The following is a 20,267-nucleotide window of genomic DNA, read 5'->3' as shown; positions in this document are numbered from 1 at the left end:
GGTGTTTAAAATCATGAAGGGTTTAGATAGAGATAGGAGAAACAGTTTCCAATGACTGAAGGATCGATAACAAGAGGGCACATTTTTAAGGTGATTGGCAAAAGAACAAAAGGCGACACGAGAGATAACTTTTTTTTAATGCAATAAGTGGTTAGAATTTGGAATGCACTCCTTGATAGGGTGGTGGAAACAAATTTACTAATATCTTTCAAAAGGGAGTTGGATATATACTTGAAGGAGAAAAAATTGCAGGGCTATGGAGAAAGAGCCAGGGAGTGAAATGAACTGGGTTGCTCTTCGAAAGAGCCGGCGCAGACTTGATGGCCTGCATGGTCTCCTTCTGTGCTGCACTACACTATATGATTCTTGTCTGCACAACTTCACTTCCCGTCGTCATATGGTGGAATTTCCTGTAAGGACGTGATTGGGAAGATACACCCAAAATTACGTCCATTATGCCAATGTGTATTTACACCCAAATTTCCTGCCAATCTCACTAACATAGCATAAACATAAAAATGGATGTAAACAAGCCAAATTCACAACATATATTCTTTCTTTAAGTATGAAAATTAAAGTTTCAAGTCATCTAACTATCATTCCTGCACATTAGGCACAACATGTTTAAGAATATGCAGTCATAGAAGCATTTAAATTTTTTTTAAATATGCATCATAAAAATGCATTCAAAGAAACAGAAAATACATAGGATTTTTTAAAGTCAGAATAAGTCTTTAATGTAATAAAATGTTCAAGGCTTTTCACAAGACCGGTTATCCAAATAAAATTGACACCAAACCAAATAAGATGTTGGGGCAGATGACCAAAAGCTTGGTCGAAGAGGTCGTTTTTAAGAGCGAGAAATGGAGAGGCGGAGAGATTTAAGGAGGGAATTCCAGAGCTTAGGCAATGGTGGAGCACTTAAAAATCGGGGATGTTCAAAAGGTCAGAATTGGCAGAGCGCAGAGGTCTAGGAGGATTATAGGGCTGGAGGAGATTACAGAGATAAGGAGGGGGTGCGAAGCCATGGAGGGATCTGAAAACAAACAGTTTTATAAAAGCAAGGCATTGCTTAAATGGGAGCCAATGTAGGTCAGCAAGCACAGGGGAGATGGCTGGGCAGGATTTGGTGCGAGTTAGGACCCGGGCGGCAGAGTTTAGGATGACCTCAAGTTTATGGAAGGTAAAAAGAACTAGGGAGGCCAGCCGGGAGTGTGTTGGAACAGTCAAGTCTCAGTGATAAAGGCATAGATGAGGATTTTGGCAGCAGATAGGTTGAGGTAAGGACTGAGATGGGCATTACAAAGGTGGATCATAGTGATAGAACAGATATAAGGTAGGAAGCTCAATTCATGATCAAGTATGACACCACGGCTGCCAACAGACTTGGTCAGTTTCCGGGGAGAGAGATCGAATCAGTGGAAAGGGAACGGAGTTGTGGCATGAACCGAAGACAATGGCTTCAGTCTTTCTGATATTTAATTGGAGAATATTTCTACTCATCCACCTCTGGATGTCGGACAAGCAGTCTAACAATCATCTTCTTAGGTGTACCCTCAAATCGAGGATGACTTGCTTCCGCGCATAGTATAGAGATGGTGTAGGGTTCAAGTGAGGTGGAGAAGAGGTAGAGCTGAGTATCATCAGCGTACATGTGAAATCTCATGTTGTCGCCAGATGATGTCACCAAGAGGCAGCGAGTAGATGAGAAATAGGAGGGGAGCCAAGGATAGACAAAACACCAGAAAATTACTATTTCGTACTGCGCCTAAAATGCGGGACTTAATTTTACACCGGTTTTCAACCTGTGAAATTGCAGGAAATTCGCATGTACAACTCTTTAGCCTCAGAACAGAACATGATAAGGAGCCAAGGTGCGTTCAGGCACAGGGAGCGATAGATGGGCATAAAAGAGCGAGGAAATTTGGGCAGTGTAATTGTATGTTTAACACATTTGCGCCAATTTCCTCAATCTTTTACTGGGTAGTTGCATTATACCCTGATTACACGTGTCTTTATGTACAAATGATGAATACGTGGCTTGAGCAATGGTGCAGCAGGGAGGGATTCAAATTCCTGGGGCATTGGAACCAGTTCTGGGGGAGGTGGGACCAGTACAATCCGGACGGTCTGCACCTGGGCAGAATCGGAACCAATGTCCTCGGGGGAGTGTTTGCTAGTGCTGTTGGGGAGGAGTTAAACTAATATGGCAGGGGGATGGGAACCAATGCAGGGAGATAGAGGGAAACAAAAAGGAGGCAAAAACAAAAGACAGAAAGGAGATGAGGAAAAGTGGAGGGCAGAGAAACCCAAGGCAAAGAACAAAAAGGGCCATTGTACAGCAAAATTCTAAAAGGACAGAGGGTGTTAAAAAAACAAGCCTAAAGGCTTTGTGTCTTAATGCAAGGAGTATCCGCAATAAGGTGGATGAATTAACTGTGCAAATAGATGTTAACAAATATGATGTGATTGGGATTACGGAGACGTGGCTCCAGGATGAGCAGGGCTGGGAACTCAACATCCAGGGGTATTCAACATTCAGGAAGGATAGAATAAAAGGAAAAGGAGGTGGGGTAGCATTGCTGGTTAAGGAGGAGATTAAGGCAATAGTTAGGAAGGACATTAGCTTGGATGATGTGGAATCTATATGGGTAGAGCTGCAGAACACCAAAGGGCAAAAAACGTTAGTGGGAGTTGTGTACAGACCTCCAAACAGTAGTAGTGATGTTGGGGAGGGCATCAAACAGGAAATTAGGGGTGCGTGCAATAAAGGTGCAGCAGTTATAATGGGTGACTTTAATATGCACATAGATTGGGCTAACCAAACTGGAAGCAATACGGTGGAGGAGGATTTTCTGGAGTGCATAAGGGATGGTTTTTTAGACCAATATGTCGAGGAACCAACTAGGGGGGAGGCCATCTTAGACTGGGTGTTATGTAATGAGAAAGGATTAATTAGCAATCTCGTTGTGCGAGGCCCCTTGGGGAAGAGTGACCATAATATGGTGGAATTCTGCATTAGGATGGAGAATGAAACAGTTAATTCAGAGACCATGGTCCAGAACTTAAAGAAGGCTAACTTTGAAGGTATGAGGCGTGAATTGGCTGAGATGGATTGGCGAATGATACTTAAGGGGTTGACTGTGGATGGGCAATGGCAGACATTTAGAGACCGCATGGATGAACTACAACAATTGTACATTCCTGTCTGGCATAGAAATAAAAAAGGGAAGGTGGCTCAACCGTGGCTATCAAGGGAAATCAGGGATAGTATTAAAGCTAAGGAAGTGGCATACAAATTGGCCAGAAATAGCAGCGAACCTGGGGACTGGGAGAAATTTAGAACTCAGCAGAGGAGGACAAAGGGTTTGATTAGGGCAGGGAAAATGGAGTATGAGAAGAAGCTTGCAGGGAACATTAAGACGGATTGCAAAAGTTTCTATAGATATGTAACGAGAAAAAGGTTAGTAAAGACAAACGTAGGTCCCCTGCAGTCAGAATCAGGGGAAGTCATAACGGGGAACAAAGAAATGGCGGACCAATTGAACAAGTACTTTGGTTCGGTATTCACGAAGGAGGACACGAACAACCTTCCGGTTATAAAAGGGGTCGGGGGGTCTAGTAAGGAGGAGGAACTGAGGGAAATCCTTATTAGCCGGGAAATTGTGTTGGGGAAATTGATGGGATTGAAGGCCGATAAATCCCCAGGGCCTGATGGACTGCATCTCAGAGTACTTAAGGAGGTGGCCTTGGAAATAGTGGATGCGTTGACAGTCATTTTCCAACATTCCATTGACTCTGGATCAGTTCCTATGGAGTGGAGGGTAGCCAATGTAACCCCACTTTTTAAAAAAGGAGGGAGAGAGAAAACAGGGAATTATAGACCGGTCAGCCTGACATCGGTAGTGGGTAAAATGATGGAATCAATTATTAAGGATGTCATAGCAGTGCATTTGGAAAGAGGTGACATGATAGGTCCAAGTCAGCATGGATTTGTGAAAGGGAAATCATGCTTGACAAATCTTCTGGAATTTTTTGAGGATGTTTCCAGTAGAGTGGACAAGGGAGAACCAGTTGATGTGGTATATTTGGACTTTCAGAAGGCGTTCGACAAGGTCCCACACAAGAGATTGATGTGCAAAGTTAGAGCACATGGGATTGGGGGTAGTGTACTGACATGGATTGAGAACTGGTTGTCAGACAGGAAGCAAAGAGTAGGAGTAAATGGGTACTTTTCAGAATGGCAGGCAGTGACTAGTGGGGTACCGCAAGGTTCTGTGCTGGGGCCCCAGCTGTTTACACTGTACATTAATGATTTAGATGAGGGGATTAAATGTAGTATCTCCAAATTTGCGGATGACACTAAGTTGGGTGGCAGTGTGAGCTGCGAGGAGGATGCTGTGAGGCTGCAGAGCGACTTGGATAGGTTAGGTGAGTGGGCAAATGCATGGCAGATGAAGTATAATGTGGATAAATGTGAGGTTATCCACTTTGGTGGTAAAAACAGAGAGACAGACTATTATCTGAATGGTGACAGATTAGGAAAAGGGGAGGTGCAAAGAGACCTGGGTGTCATGGTACATCAGTCATTGAAGGTTGGCATGCAGGTGCAGCAGGCGGTTAAGAAAGCAAATGGCATGTTGGCCTTCATAGCAAGGGGATTTGAGTACAGGGGCAGGGAGGTGTTGCTACAGTTGTACAGGGCATTGGTGAGGCCACACCTGGAGTATTGTGTACAGTTTTGGTCTCCTAACCTGAGGAAGGACATTCTTGCTATTGAGGGAGTGCAGCGAAGGTTCACCAGACTGATTCCCGGGATGGCGGGACTGACCTATCAAGAAAGACTGGATCAACTGGGCTTGTATTCACTGGAGTTCAGAAGAATGAGAGGGGACCTCATAGAAACATATAAAATTCTGACGGGGTTAGACAGGTTAGATGCAGTAAGAATGTTCCCAATGTTGGGGAAGTCCAGAACCAGGGGTCACAGTCTAAGGATAAGGGGTAAGCCATTTAGGACCGAGATGCGGAGGAACTTCTTCACCCAGAGAGTGGTGAACCTGTGGAATTCTCTACCACAGAAAGTTGTTGAGGCCAATTCACTAAATATATTCAAAAAGGAGTTAGATGAGGTCCTTACTGCTAGGGGGATCAAGGGGTATGGCGAGAAAGCAGGAATGGGGTACTGAAGTTGAATGTTCAGCCATGAACTCATTGAATGGCGGTGCAGGCTAGAAGGGCCGAATGGCCTACTCCTGCACCTATTTTCTATGTTTCTATGTTTCTAAATACACAAAAAATTCCACCCCAAAGTCAGAAAATAATCACAAAACTTCAAATTCAGTGTTTATAGAGGTCCCATAGAAAGCCACATACCAGTGCTATGACACACAGAACTCCACCCAAAGTAATGCTTTCAGGCCCATGTGCTGCCCTCCCATCACTACTGAGGGGCATCAGGAATCCACCAATGAGCCAAACTTCATTCAGCCCCCAGATGTGTCCAACATTGGCTCTACCTTCCACAGTTATGGCCAGTTCTCTCTCAACTGTGATGCCCAGTCAAAAGACTCCCCATGCTGCCAAACTCCAGCAGCCGTAGTGCAATACTATCAAATTCCAGGATCCCCAACCCAGTTCTGCCAAATCCCATGATTATTCCCAGTGAACCAAAGTCCAAGACTGCTCTCAAGTGTAGCTAAACCCCAATTCCCTTCCCAAGTATTGCTAAATATTGGATACCTGATTAGTGAATCTTTCATATCACCTTGCTGTGTATTCTCAGTTTTCAAAATGGAAAGTGAGAAAAATTAAATACATCCTGCACTTGGGCAGGACCGGAACCAATGTCCTAGGGGGAGTGTTTGTTAGTGCTGTTGGGGAGGAGTTAAACTAATATGGCAGTGGGATGGGAACCAATACAGGGAGACAGAGGGAAACAAAAAGGAGACAAAAACAAAAGACAGAAAAGAGATGAATAAAAGTGGAGGGCAGAGAAACCAAAGGCAAGAAACAAAAAGGGCCACTGAATATAAAAGGGCTGCAGGAGGGGTCAAAACTAAAAATCATGGTTTAAAAACTAGGATGAAAACACTCTACCTAAATGCACGCAGCATTCGAAATAAAGTAAATGAGTTGACGGCACAAATCATTACAAATGGGTATGATTTGATGGCCATTACAGAATCATGGTTGCAAGGTGGCCAAGACTGGGAATTAAACATACAGGGGTATCTGACGATTCAGAAAGATAAGCAAGAAGGGAAAGGAGGTGGGGTAGCTCTGTTAATAAAAGATGATATCAGGGCAGTTGTGAGGGATGATATTGGCTCCAATGAACAAAATGTTGAATCATTGTGGGTGGAGATTAGAGATAGTAAGAGGAAAAAGACACTGGTCGGCATAGTTTATAGGCCCCCAAATAATAACTTCACGGTGGGGCGGGCAATAATCAAGAGAATAATGGAGGCATGTGAAAAAGGAACGGCAGTAGTCATGGGGGATTTTAACCTACATATCGATTGGTCAAATCAAATCGCAAGGGGTAGCCTGGAGGAGGAATTCATAGAATGCATACGGGATTGTTTCTTAGAAAAGTATGTAACAGAACCTACAACAGACCTCCAAACAGTAGTAGTGATGTTGGGGAGGGCATCAAACAGGAAATTAGGGGTGCGTGCAATAAAGGTGCAGCAGTTATAATGGGTGACTTTAATATGCACATAGATTGGGTTAACCAAACTGGAAGCAATACGGTGGAGGAGGATTTCCTGGAGTGCATAAGGGATGGTTTTTTAGACCAATATGTCGAGGAACCAACTAGGGGGGAGGCCATCTTAGACTGGGTGTTGTGTAATGAGAGAGGATTAATTAGCAATCTCGTTGTGCGAGGCCCCTTGGGGAAGAGTGACCATAATATGGTGGAATTCTGCATTAGGATGGAGAATTAAACAGTTAATTCAGAGACCATGGTCCAGAACTTAAAGAAGGCTAACTTTGAAGGTATGAGGCGTGAATTAGCTAGGATAGATTGGCGAATGATACTGAAGGGGTTGACTGTGGATGGGCAATGGCAGACATTTAGAGACCGCATGGATGAACTACAACAATTGTACATTCCTGTCTGGCGTAAAAATAAAAAAGGGAAGGTGGCTCAACCGTGGCTATCAAGGGAAATCAGGGATAGCATTAAAGCCAAGGAAGTGGCATACAAATTGGCCAGAAATAGCAGCGAACCCAGGGACTGGGAGAAATTTAGAACTCAGCAGAGGAGGACAAAGGGTTGGATTAGGGCAGGGAAAATGGAGTACGAGAAGAAGCTTGCAGGGAACATTAAGACGGATTGCAAAAGTTTCTATAGATATGTAAAGAGAAAAAGGTTAGTAAAGACAAACGTAGGTTCCCTGCAGTCAGAATCAGGGGAAGTCATAACGGGGAACAAAAAAATGGCGGACCAATTGAACAAGTACTTTGGTTCGGTATTCACTGAGGAGGACACAAACAACCTTCCGGATATAAAAGGGGTCGGAGGGTCGAGTAAGGAGGAGGAACTGAGGGAAATCCTTATTAGTCGGGAAATTGTGTTGGGGAAATTGATGGGATTGAAGGCCGATAAATTCCCAGGGCCTGATGGACTGCATCCCAGACTACTTAAGGAGGTGGCCTTGGAAATAGTGGATGCATTGACAGTCATTTTCCAACATTCCATTGACTCTGGATCAGTTCCTATGGAGTGGAGGGTAGCCAATGTAACCCCACTTTTTAAAAAAGGAGGGAGAGAGAAAACAGGGAATTATAGACCGGTCAGCCTGACATCGGTAGTGGGTAAAATGATGGAATCAATTATTAAGGATGTCATAGCAGTGCATTTGAAAAGAGGTAATATGATAGGTCCAAGTCAGCATGGATTTGTGAAAGGGAAATCATGCTTGACAAATCTTCTGGAATTTTTTGAGGATGTTTCCAGTAGAGTGGACAAGGGAGAACCAGTTGATGTGGTATATTTGGACTTTCAGAAGGCTTTCGACAAGGTCCAACACAAGAGATTAATGTGCAAAGTTAAAGCACATGGGATTGGGGGTAGTGTGCTGACATGGATTGAGAACTGGTTGTCAGACAGGAAGCAAAGAGTAGGAGTAAATGGGGACTTTTCAGAATGGCAGGCAGTGACTAGTGGGGTACTGCAAGGTTCTGTGCTGGGGCCCCAGCTGTTTACACTGTACATTAATGATTTAGACGAGGGGATTAAATGTAGTATCTCCAAATTTGCGGATGACACTAAGTTGGGTGGCAGTGTGAGCTGCGAGGAGGATGCTATGAGGCTGCAGAGCGACTTGGATAGGTTAGGTGAGTGGGCAAATGCATGGCAGATGAAGTATAATGTGGAGAAATGTGAGGTTATCCACTTTGGTGGTAAAAACAGAGAGACAGACTATTATCTGAATGGTGACAGATTAGGAAAAGGGGAGGTGCAAAGAGACCTGGGTGTCATGGTACATCAGTCATTGAAGGTTGGCATGCAGGTACAGCAGGCGGTTAGGAAAGCAAATGGCATGTTGGCCTTCATAGCGAGGGGATTTGAGTACAGGGGCAGGGAGGTGTTGCTACAATTGTACAGGGCCTTGGTGAGGCCACACCTGGAGTATTGTGTACAGTTTTGGTCTCCTAACCTGAGGAATGACATTCTTGCTATTGAGGGAGTGCAGCGAAGGTTCACCAAACTGATTCCCGGGATGGCGGGACTGACCCATCAAGAAAGACTGGATCAACTGGGCTTGTATTCACTGGAGTTCATAAGAATGAGAGGGGACCTCATAGAAACGTTTAAAATTCTGACGGGGTTAGACAGGTTAGATGCAGGAAGAATGTTCCCAATGTTGGGGAAGTCCAGAACCAGGGGACACAGTCTAAGGATAAGGGGGAAGCCATTTAGGACCGAGATGAGGAGGAATTTCTTCACCCAGAGAGTGGTGAACCTGTGGAATTCTCTAGCACAGAAAGTTGTTGAGGCCAATTCACTAAATATATTCAAAAAGGAGTTAGATGAAGTCCTTACTACTAGGGGAATCAAGAGGTATGGTGAGAAAGCAGGAATGGGGTACTGAAGTTGCATGTTCAGCCATGAACTCATTGAATGGCAGTGCAGGCTAGAAGGGCCGAATGGCCTACTCCTGCACCTATTTTCTATGTTTCTATGTTTCTAAGCCATCTTAGATCTGGTCCTGTGTAATGAGACAGGAAAAATAAACGATCTCCTAGTAAAAGATCCTCTCGGAATGAGTGATCACAATATGGTTGAATTTGTAATACAGATTGAGGATGAGGCAGTTGCGTCAGAAACGAGCGTACTATGCTTAAACAAAGGGGACTACAGTGGGATGAGGGCAGAGTTGGCTAAAGTAGACTGGAAACAAGGACTAAACGGTGGCACAATTGAGGAACAGTGGAGGATTTTTAAGGAGCTCTTTCATAGTGCGCAACAAAAATATATTCCAGTGAAAAAGGGCGGCAAGAGAAGGGATAACCAGCCGTGGATAACCAAGGAAATAAAGGAAAGTATCAAATCAAAGACCAATGCGTATAAGGTGGCCAAGGTTAGTGGGAAACTAGAGGATCAGGAAAATTTTAAGCAACAGCAAAGAATGACTAAAAAAGCAAAAAAGAAAGGGAAGATAGATTACGAAGGTAAACTTGCGTAAAACAGATAGTAAAAGCTTTTACAGATATATAAAACGGAAAAGAATGACTAAAGTAAATGTTGGTCCCTTAGAAGATGAAAAGGGGGATTTAATAATGGGAAATGTGGAAATGGCTGAGACGTTAAACAATTATTTTGCTTCCGTCTTCACAGTGGAAGACACAAAAACCATGCCAAAATTTGTAGGCCACAGGAATGTGGGAAGGGAGGACCTTGAGACAATCACTATCACTAGGGGGGGTAGTGCTGGACAGGCTAATGGGACTCAAGGTAGACAAGTCCCCTGGTCCGGATGAAATGCATCCCAGGGTATTAAAAGATATGGCGGAAGTTATAGCAGATGCATTCGTTATAATCTACCAAAATTCTCTGGACTCTGGGGAGATACCAGCGGATTGGAAAGCAGCTAATGTAACGCCGCTGTTTAAAAAAGGGGGCAGGCAAAAGGCAGGTAACTATAGGCCGGTTAGTTTAACATCTGTAGTGGGGAAAATGCTTGAAACTATCATTAAGGAAGAAATAGCGGGACATCTAGATAGGAATAGTGCAATCAAGCAGACGCAGCATTGATTCATGAAAGGGAAATCAGGTTTAACTAACTTACTGGAATTCTTTGAGGATATAACGAGCATGGTGGATAGAGGTGTACCGATGGATGTGGTGTATTTAGATTTCTAAAAGGCATTCGATAAAGTGCCACACAAAAGGTTACTGCAGAAGATAAAGGTACGCGGAGTCAGTGGAAATGTATTAGCATGGATAGAGAATTGGCTGGAGAACAGAAAGCAGAGAGTCGGGATAAATGGGTCCTTTTCCGGTTGGAAATCAGTGGTTAGTGGTGTGCAACAGGGATCAGTGCTGGGACCACAACTGTTTACAATATACATAGATGACCTCGAAGAGGGGACAGAGTGCAGTGCAACAAAATTTGCAGATGACACTAAGATTAGTGGGAAAGCAGGTTGTGTAGAGGACTTAGAGAGGCTGCAAGGAGATTTGGATAGGTTAAGCGAATGGGCTAAGGTTTGGTTGGCAGATGGAATACGTTGGAAAGTGTGAGGTCATCCACCTTGGGGAAAAAAAACAGTAAAAGGGAATATTATTTGAATGGGGAGAAATTACAACATGCTGAGGTGCAGAGGGACCTGGGGGTCCTTGTGCATGAATCCCAAAAGGTTAGTTTGCAGGTGCAGCAGGTAATCAGGAAGGCAAATGGAATGTTGGCCTTCATTGCGAGAGGAATGGAGTACAAAAGCAGGGAGGTCTTGCTGCAACTGTATAAGGTATTGGTAAGGCCGCACCTGGAGTACTGCGTGCAGTTTTGGTCACCTTACTTAAGGAAGGATATACTAGCTTTGGAAGGGGTACAGAGACGATTCACTAGGCTGATTCCAGAAATTAGGGGGTTACCTTCTGATGATAGATTGAGTAGACTGGGTCTTTACTCGTTGGAGTTCAGGAGGATGAGGGGTGATCTTATAGAAACATTTAAAATCATGAAAGGGATAGACAAGATAGAGGCAGAGAGGTTGTTTCCACTGGTAGGGGAGTCTAGAACTAGGGGGCACAGCCTCAAAATACGGAGGAGCCAATTTAAAACCGAGTTGAGAAAGAATTTCTTCTCACAGAGGGTTGTGAATCTGTGGAATTCTCTGCCCAAGGAAGCAGTTGAGGCTAGCTCATTGAATGTTTTCAAGTCAAAGATAGATAGATTTTTAACCAATAAGGGAATTAAGGGTTACGGGGAGAGGGCGGGTAAGTGGAGCTGAGTCCACGACCAGATCAGCCATGATCTTATTGAATGGCGGAGCAGGCTCGAGGGGCTAGATGGCCTACTCCTGTTCCTAATTATTATGTTCTTATGTTCTTATAGCTAAAAGGAGAACATATGTTATAAAGGGCACTCTTTCCAGTTATCAAATACTAATGGACAGAGTTGTGAAACTCAATCTTAAAGCACCAGTAATCATCTCATTACCAGACATATAAATATATTTTCCACTGTTGCTCACCTGATTAAAATCCTGCAATATTAGAATGGTTACCACAAATGCAATCTGTGTCCTTTATTATTAAAGTAACAAGACTATATAATTATAAACAAATGGGTGGGAATGATAACATGAAATTAATCTCACTTAAGATTAAGTTTGCTGGTAAGAAACATTTCCTTGTCTCTGGTGACTTTGTCCCTCCTAGACTACAAGGTCAGCTTCCCTCAGAGGAAACTGGATATACCACTACCAAGTGTTTATGTTACACAAGGGAGAGGTTAGAACCTTGCAACTGTAAGGGGGCCTCGAGCATATCCAATGGGCTGAATTTTCATCTTTGCCGATTTTTGGTGCCCAGGAGGATTAACAACTGATTTTTTTGTGCCTGATTGCGCCGGGAAAAAAAGTTGGAACTTTCGCCAAAGTAAAATTTCATTTTAGTGCTGCGGTACCAGGAGTTAGATCTGGGGTGGAGCTTCAAGTCTGCGCCAAAAGCTGAGGTTGCCAGGGTAATGAGACACAAACTGGGGGTGGTTGCCAGGGTAATGAGAGACACGCAGATGGTTGAAGCTCCACCTGCAAGTTGAAGTTTCACGGCCAGGGCTTGCAGCAGCAGGGGAGCAGGAGAGGGGAATGGCACCAAGACCAGGAGGGGGGAGCATTCAGCCCAGGATTGGGGGGGGGGGGGGGCCGGAGGGGAGGCTATTTAGCCCGGGATTGCAGCAGGGCCAGGAGGAGGGGGGGGGGTAGCCATTCGGCCCGGGATTGCAGTGGGACCGGGAGTGGCGGGCCAACATCAAAACAAGTAACCTTTAATGTAAAGAGATGAAAAAGGAACATACTAAAACGTGATTATAAACTATCTTTATGAACAAGACTAAACTGCAAAGAAACAGTTCCGATACAGACCAGAAAGCCGATTTTCTTAACGTAGGGTTTTTCTGATCGGTACGCAAGGCCACTCTGCGCCGTCCTTTAAAAAAATCAGTGTTGAGGAAAATCGCTTAAAATGGACAAAAAATGGCACAAAAAGCAGTTTTCACCCAGACCTGCCGTATAAGAAATCTGGCACTGACAGTCGCCGCCGGCGTATAAACTTTGAGGAAAGTTGCAAAATCAAGATTGCTCCAAAACAAAATCAGCAGATTCCAAAAAACAGCGCCCACTGGTGGCAAAAATACAAAACATAATATGACAAATCTCAATACGTTAACATTTTAAAAACATAATGAAAATACAATATTTCATATTTTGTTAAGATATTTCCTAGGGGGTTTACAATTTGAGATGGGTTTGAAATCGGGAGAATATGTGCAAATTGTCTCATTTTCCCCAACTGCTCGATTTTGTAATCTAAATAATTTTTCACATCTCAAAACAATAACACGCGACTTAGAAAAACGGTAAATCGGCCATAACAAGTCTAATAATAAAAGGAGGTGTGTACCTAATTATTACCTTAACTCAGCAAACTGATACCCTTCAATGTATGTCATGTCATTGATTGCTCCTGACAATAGCCGCCCTCTCTCAATTGTGTTTAAAGTTCTACTGTGGGTTTCAACAATTCTGTGTTCATCTCCCTCCCACACCCTCTGCATTCAACCTGACTTTTTTTTAAATTTCAAAATATACTTTATTCATTTAAAAATTTGTACAGTACATTCAAAAGCAGTTCAGTACATTTAGCTGCAGTCAGCAATCCCATACACTACATTTAGGTGCTGACGGCAGTTCCGTTCGATACATTTCCTTGCTTTTCATTTCAAGTACAATTCGGTACAATACGGGATACATTGTAGTACATTAGACAAATTAAATTACATGTGTCACTATACAGTACACGGAATGGGTGACGGTACATTTACATTTTTTCTTTTCAACATGCATTACGAAACAGACCTTGCATTGTACATGGCACTACATAGGTGTTTACAGATCATGGTGCTCCATGTACACAAAAAAGAAGTTACAAGTACGGCCCGAGAGAGATTTGTACTGATTCCTGCCCCCGGGTTTACCGTGGCAGAAGGGTTTTAAACTGTGGCCCTTCCCTACCGTGCCTTTGCGGCGACTGCACCAATTTTAAGTGCGTCCCTCAGCACGTAATCCTGGATCTTAGATTGCGCCAGTCTGCAACACGCTCTGGAAAACCAGCAAGTTTCGGCAAGACCAAAGAGCGTCTTTCACCAAGTTGATGGCCCTCGGTGTGTGTCCCTGGGAACAGCCCGTAGAGCAGAGTCTTGTGTTACGGAGCTGCTTGGGGTGAACCTCGATAGCAACTACTGCATCTCTTTCCAAACCAGCCTTGCGAAGGCGCAATCCTAAGGAGATGGGTGACAGTCTCGTCTGCCCAACAGCCGACTCGGGGCACCGTGCCATGTTGGTAAGACGTCGGCTGTGCATGAAAGCTCTGATGGGTAAGGCCCTCCTCACCGCCAACCAAGCTACGTCTTGGTGCTTGTATGAAAGCTCTGGAGATGAGACGTTCTGCCAAACAAGTTCGACAATCCGCTCAGGGAACCACCCGACAGGGTCCACCCTCTCTTTCTTTCTTTCGTAGGGCGTCCAGGACATTATGTGCTGACCACTGTTTTATGGCCTTGTGGTCAAAGGGGTTTTTTGTGAAAAACTTTTCCACGAAGGACAGGTGAACAGGCATGGTCCAACTGGTGGGGGCGTTTCGCGGCAGCGTGGCCAGGCCCATCCTTCGCAACAATGGGGACAGGTAGAAACTCAGCAGTAGTGACACTTGGTGTTTGCATACTGGGGGTCTGTGCACAGCTTGAGGCAGCCGCACACAAAGGTGGCCATCAGGATGAGGGCCACGTTCGGAACATCCTTTCCTCCACTGTCCAGAGATTTGTACATTGTGTCTCTGCGGACACGTTCCATTTTGGACCTCCAAAGTGGAAGACGCCCCGGGTGACTGCTACGGCACAGGAGCGAGAGATGGGCCAGACCTGTGCCACGTGCAGCAACCCCGAGAGCACCTCACTCCTGATGACCAGGTTCTTTCCTGCCATGGAGAGGAAGCGCAGCTTCCACCATCCCAGTTTTTGCTTCACTTTGGCGATACGCTCTTCCCAGTTTTTCACGCACGCCCCGTCCGCTCCGAACCATATTCCCAACACCTTCAGGTAATCTGGCTTAACGGTGAAGGAAATAAAGGATCGGTCGGCCCAGTTGCCAAAGAACATGGCCTCGCTTTTGCTGCGATTGACCTTCGCTCCCGAGGCCAGTTCAAACTGGTCACAGATTGTGAGCAATCTGCGGATCCAAGCAAAAGATGGCCATGTCGTCCACGTACAGGGAGGTCTTGACCTGAGCGCCTCCGCTGCCTGGGATCGTCACCCCTCTAATGCCCGCATCCTTCCTGATGGACCCGGCAAAGGGCTCGATACAACACACAAACAAGACAGACGAGAGAGGACAGCCTTGCCTGACTCCAGATCTGATCGGAAAGCTTTCAGTTTCCCACCCGTTGATTAGAACTGCGCGACTGATGTCTCTGTAGAGCAGTTGGATCCAATTGCGGATACCCTCCCCAAACCCCATTTTGGAGAACACGTCCATCAGATACGTGTGCGATATCTTGTCAAAGGCCTTCTCCTGGTCTAAGCTGATTAAGCAGGTGTCTACCCCCCTGTCCCGCACGTAAGCGATCGTATCCCTGAGTAGCGCCAGGCTATCAGAGATCTTCCTGCCGGGGACAGCGCAGGTCTGGTCCGGGTGAATCACCAGCTCAAGAGCAGACTTAACCCTGTTGGCGATGACCTTTGACAGGATCTTATAGTCCACATTGAGCAGCGAAATGGGCCGCTAGTTTTTGATTTCCTCCTTCTCCCCCTTCTGCTTGTAGATGAGGGTGATGATCCCTTTCCTCATTGATTCGGACATACTGCCAGCCAGAAGCATACCCTCGTACACTTCCAGCAGGTCTGGGCCCATCCAGCCCCACAGAGCGAATACAACTCGACCGGTAAGCCGTCGCTTCCGGGAGTTTTACTCGTCGCAAGGGACCGGACGGCCTTTGTCATCTCGTCCAGAGTTAACGGGTGGTCCAGACTCTCCCGCTCGCTGTCGTTTAGGACCTCCGTGATAGACGACAGAAATGACTGGGAGGCCGCGCGGTCTGTGGGCTTGACGTCGTACAGCCTGACATAGAAGGATTTGCTGATCCTCTGCATGTCAGGCTGCGAAAAAGTCACAGAACCATCTTCTTCCTTTAGGCTGGTGATCACAGAGCTCCCCCGGTGTACCTTTTGGAAGAAGCAGCGTGAACATGTCTCATCCTGCTCGACGGAGCGGACTCTGGAGCGGAAAATGATTTTGGAGGACTCTGAGGCAAAGAACGAGGCTTGCTGGCCCTTCACCTCTTCGAGTTCTTCCGCGACATCGACCCCCATCGACTGCAACAGGAGCAGGTTTTGCATGCTCTTCTGGAGTTGGGACAATTCCCTCTGTCTCTCTCTCGCCTCCTGAGGATGAAGAACCTCTTGATGTTTGTCTTGATTGTTTCCCACCAGTGCATGGGGGAATCGCAGAGGGGTTTTATGGTTCTCCAACCTTTGTAATCCCTCTTGAGTTCCTCCACGTTTTCCGGAGTCAACAGTTTCACGTTCAGCTTCCATATCCCTCTGCCAACTTTCTGGTTTTCCTGTGGGCAACAGTCGGCCAGTAGGAGGCAGTGGTCAGAGAAGAACACCGGCGTGACGTCGGTGGATCTGACCTTGAGCGTGTGGGACACAAACAGGAAGTCTATTCTGGAACGGACGGACACGTCTGGTCTCGACCAGGTGTATCTGCGTGGTGCTCCGCCTGCAGGGTTGCTGAAGACGTCGCACAGCTTGGCATCTTTTACCGCATCCATCAGGAATCTGGACGTGGCGTCCAGTTTTCTGTCGGCTCTGCTGGATCATCCAGCCGCATCAATGATGCAATTGAAGTCACCGCCCAGAATGATCAGCCTGGACGTCGCCAGCAGCAGTGGGAGCTGCTGGAAGAGGGTCAGCCATTCGCTTCTGAGGCGAGGCATACACGTTAATTAGCCTTAGAGGGGAATTTTTGTACATTACATCTGCTACGAGGAGGCGGCCGCCCACCACCTCCTTAACTTCGGTGATGGTGAAGTGGCCTCTCCGCAGCAGAATGCCTAGGCCGGAAGCCCGGCAGTCGTTGCCTCCTGACCATATGGATGGTCCATGGTCCCACCATCGTGACCACTGCCAGTAACTGCTGAAGTGCGGCAGACCGCATTCCTGCAAGAAAAGCAGGTCCGCTTTGACCCTCGCGAGGTACCCCAAGGTGGAAACACATCGCGTAGTAGATTTTACGCTACGCACGTTAATAGTAGCAATTTTAAAATCCATTTTAAAGCTATTTTTTTTACAGTTACAAACATCACACTTCAGATAAATCATCCTTTAAGCCCGACATCTGCTCAATGGCCAGTTCCAGCATGTATAAGTTATTACTATGAAAGTCTACTGCTCCTGGGCTGGAGTGGTCATCGTCCTCTGCCGTGGGGGTGTTTCGACCAGGGGACTGCTGCAGTTCTGTCATTAAGTCCGATATGTCCTCTGTACTGGTGTTGGTGGTTCCGTCTTTTCCTCAGTCGCGGCAGTCTCGAGCTGGTGTGCTTCGATCGCTCCCGGTATTCCGGGAGCGACGCAGCGATCGACCTGACTTTCGATCATAGACAATGCATGCTCTGCCTGCATCTTTCTGATCTTAATATTCTTACATGTAATTCTGTTGTCCAGCTCACTTTTTGGTTAGTGAAGCTTTTTTTTCCTGATGGCACTTTAAAAAAAATGTTTTATTGCTATAAATGTAATCGCTTGCACTGGTTTGCTTGCTGTTAAACATGTTATGTGGAACTATTAGTTAAGTGACAAAATAAAAACAGAAAATGCTGGGAAATACTCAGCAAGTCAGGCAGTATCTGTGGAGAAAGGGTTAACGTTTCAGGTCAATGACCTTTCATCAGAACTGGAACATTAAGTTTGTTTCTCTCTCCGCAATGCTGTCTGACCTGAGTATTTCCAGCATTTTCTGTTTTTATTTCAGATTTCCACAGTATTTTGCTTTTGTGATTTATTCAGCACCTGAGACGTGCGACAGAGTTTAATAGAATACAAAAGCACTAAAGATAACAGCGCGTGTAAAACAGAATTACAAATTAAATTAAAGACAGAACTATCATTCGTTTCATTTTTGCCCTCTGTATTCTTTTCTTTTAGCTCATCCGATTTGGGTTCATTTGGGTTTTTTAAATTGGCAAATACAGGTGACAAAGTTGATTTGACAGCAGATTAAGTAGGCAGTTCAAGTATCATTGCCCAGTAAAATGGAGGAGTCCCAAACCCAACCTTAGCCTGGACCCCCCACCCCCAGGACCCTGATCTTACAGCTTTGTTAAATGATTAAAGCAAAGCCGGAACTAATCCTCAATGTGTTACATAGCGGCTGTACATAGCGCATAGAATGGCAGTATAAATAAGTCAAATCTATAACTGTCCCTGAAATATTATAGAGTTCGATTTCACTTTCCCCTGTTGCTACGGGTTTGTTAAGCCAATGAATTGCCCCTGCACTCACCGACACTCAGGCTTGAATAGTCGGACACAATAAACCGTCATATTCAAGTTGTGAATGCTCACAGCTCCCTCATTCGCTCGGTGCCCGTCACAACTCTCGCACTGTTTGTATTTTCCCCCAAAATGCAATGTAGGTGCCAGGGTGGGATTGAGTGAGTGAGTGAGTGAGTGAGCGGATCCCCTCCCCCCTCCTTACCGTACTCGATGCCGCTGAAGAGGAAGAGGAGTCCGATGGTGATGTTGGTCAGCCTGCGCTTGGTGCGGTGCTCCATTGCAATGTCTCCTGTTACCGGAGGAGGAAGCGTCGGCTCTGACTTTATACAAAATGTGAATGGATGTCGGGCTCGGCCGTTCTCCGCCCCGCCGCGTGGCGGTGGCGGAGCCGGAGACACAGACAGGGACGGGCTGAGTTGACCGGCCCTCAGCTCCCGGCCGCTGGGTATCAGTTACCCGGGAGTGCGGCACGTCTCAGTGCCGTGCCCGCGCCCCAGGTGGCTCGTGCTGCTCAGATTGCACGTGCCCGCGCCCCAGGTGGCTCGTGCTGCTCAGATTGCACGTGCCCGCGCCCCAGGTTGCTCGTGCTGCTCAGATTGCACTTGCCCGCGCCCCAGGTTGCTCGTGCTGCTCAGATTGCACGTGCCCGCGCCTCAGGCTTGAATTAGTGTCAAGTTCCGCCCCTCCCCTCGCGCGCGTGCAGTGGCCGTTTCTTCCCCTTCAAACTCACTCGAGCCTCCTCCCCGCTACTTGAAGGGGCTGCTCCTCGCTTTTTGGTCGCCCGGTGGGTGGAGGAAGCGGGGAAGTCGGCTTTCAAAGGGGAATTAGAAAAGTAGCCGAAGGAGAAAAAAATTGCAGGGCTAAGAGGAAAGTGTTCTTGCAGAGAGCCAGCACGGGGCTCGATGGGCCGAATCGCTGCCTCCTGTGCGGTAAAAGGAAAAGAAAACCTGCTGGCGGGGCTGCTCCTGGGGCCTGGTCAAGATGGCCATGAACAGGTCCAAGCATTAGGTGGTCGTACCTCTCTTCCACGGCTACATTCTTGCCTGGGTGTCTATGGAGATGGAGCACATGGTGTCCCCTGGCACGCTTGAGGCATTCTGCAATTGGTGGGTATTGGAGGGACTGGACTACATCAGCACCCCGGGATTATAGTATTTTATTAAGATTCCTCTTAAATTTTGGTTAATATATACAGTTCTTATTGGTTGTGCCCCTTTAAAAAGGGGGCATATGCTTAACTTTAAATAGGCAATTGCCAGCAAGAGCGAGTACACTCCTCGTGCCACCTATTCACACATGACACTTGGCCGTCCTTTTTATTTTCTTTCGGCAACCGTAGTTCATTGCAGCTGCAAATATTTGTTTACAACAGTGAAACTTTGCCACGTCAGTTCTTTTCCATATCTCTGAATGTTGAAACAATCTTTAGATTGCAACATTTAAAGAGTCATTCCTACTTTTTGCCAGGAAAGGAGGTGGCGCTGGCATTGATAATCATTCTGAGGGAGGCAATGGACACTGGGGATCTGTTAGGTGTTTGAAAACCGAGCAATATGGTATCTATTCAAAAAAGGCAACAAAACAGACACAGGCAACTCAATTCATTATGCTCCATGGGATTGTCAATCACATGTAGCATAACAAAATCAATAATAAATTTAAAGATTATTATAACCTAGTAAATTTGGGTTCTAAAGGGGCAGGTCTGATAGTTTCCTTGACTGAAGAACTGACATCCCAAGTGGACACTCTTCAACATGCTGTATTTAGTAGATTGTTGCAAATAGCACCAGTTTGTTCAGTTCCTACCCTTCAAGACCTTGAATTTACATTTGCACCAGTTACTCCATCACATTAATCTATTGTTCCTATTTAAAAGAATCCAGAACAAACATCCACTGCACCAGGTAGCAGACAACTCCTATTAAATGTAAGTTTAGTCATTTCTAAACTTATACCTGTATTTGGTTTGTGTTTTCC

The 20,267-nt window shown here is 45.8% G+C and overlaps 1 protein-coding gene across 1 annotated transcript in view; it reads right to left on the bottom strand.

Annotated features, from left to right (window-relative positions):
- Positions 1-18,883, bottom strand: part of mfsd8l1 (major facilitator superfamily domain containing 8-like 1) — an 82,727-nt gene extending 63,844 nt beyond the window's left edge. Inside the window, exon 1 of the mRNA XM_070882297.1 lies at positions 18,490-18,883. Coding sequence (XP_070738398.1) covers positions 18,490-18,565 — 76 coding nt within the window. The 5' untranslated portion in view covers positions 18,566-18,883. The remainder of the gene's footprint in view (positions 1-18,489) is intronic.
- Between the last annotated feature and the right edge of the window lie 1,384 nt (positions 18,884-20,267).

This window comes from Pristiophorus japonicus, chromosome 6, assembly GCF_044704955.1.
Source record: "Pristiophorus japonicus isolate sPriJap1 chromosome 6, sPriJap1.hap1, whole genome shotgun sequence".
NCBI classification, from domain to species: domain Eukaryota; kingdom Metazoa; phylum Chordata; class Chondrichthyes; family Pristiophoridae; genus Pristiophorus; species Pristiophorus japonicus.
Note: the sequence above shows the minus strand (reverse complement) of the source record. Positions and strands in the feature narration are given on the sequence as shown.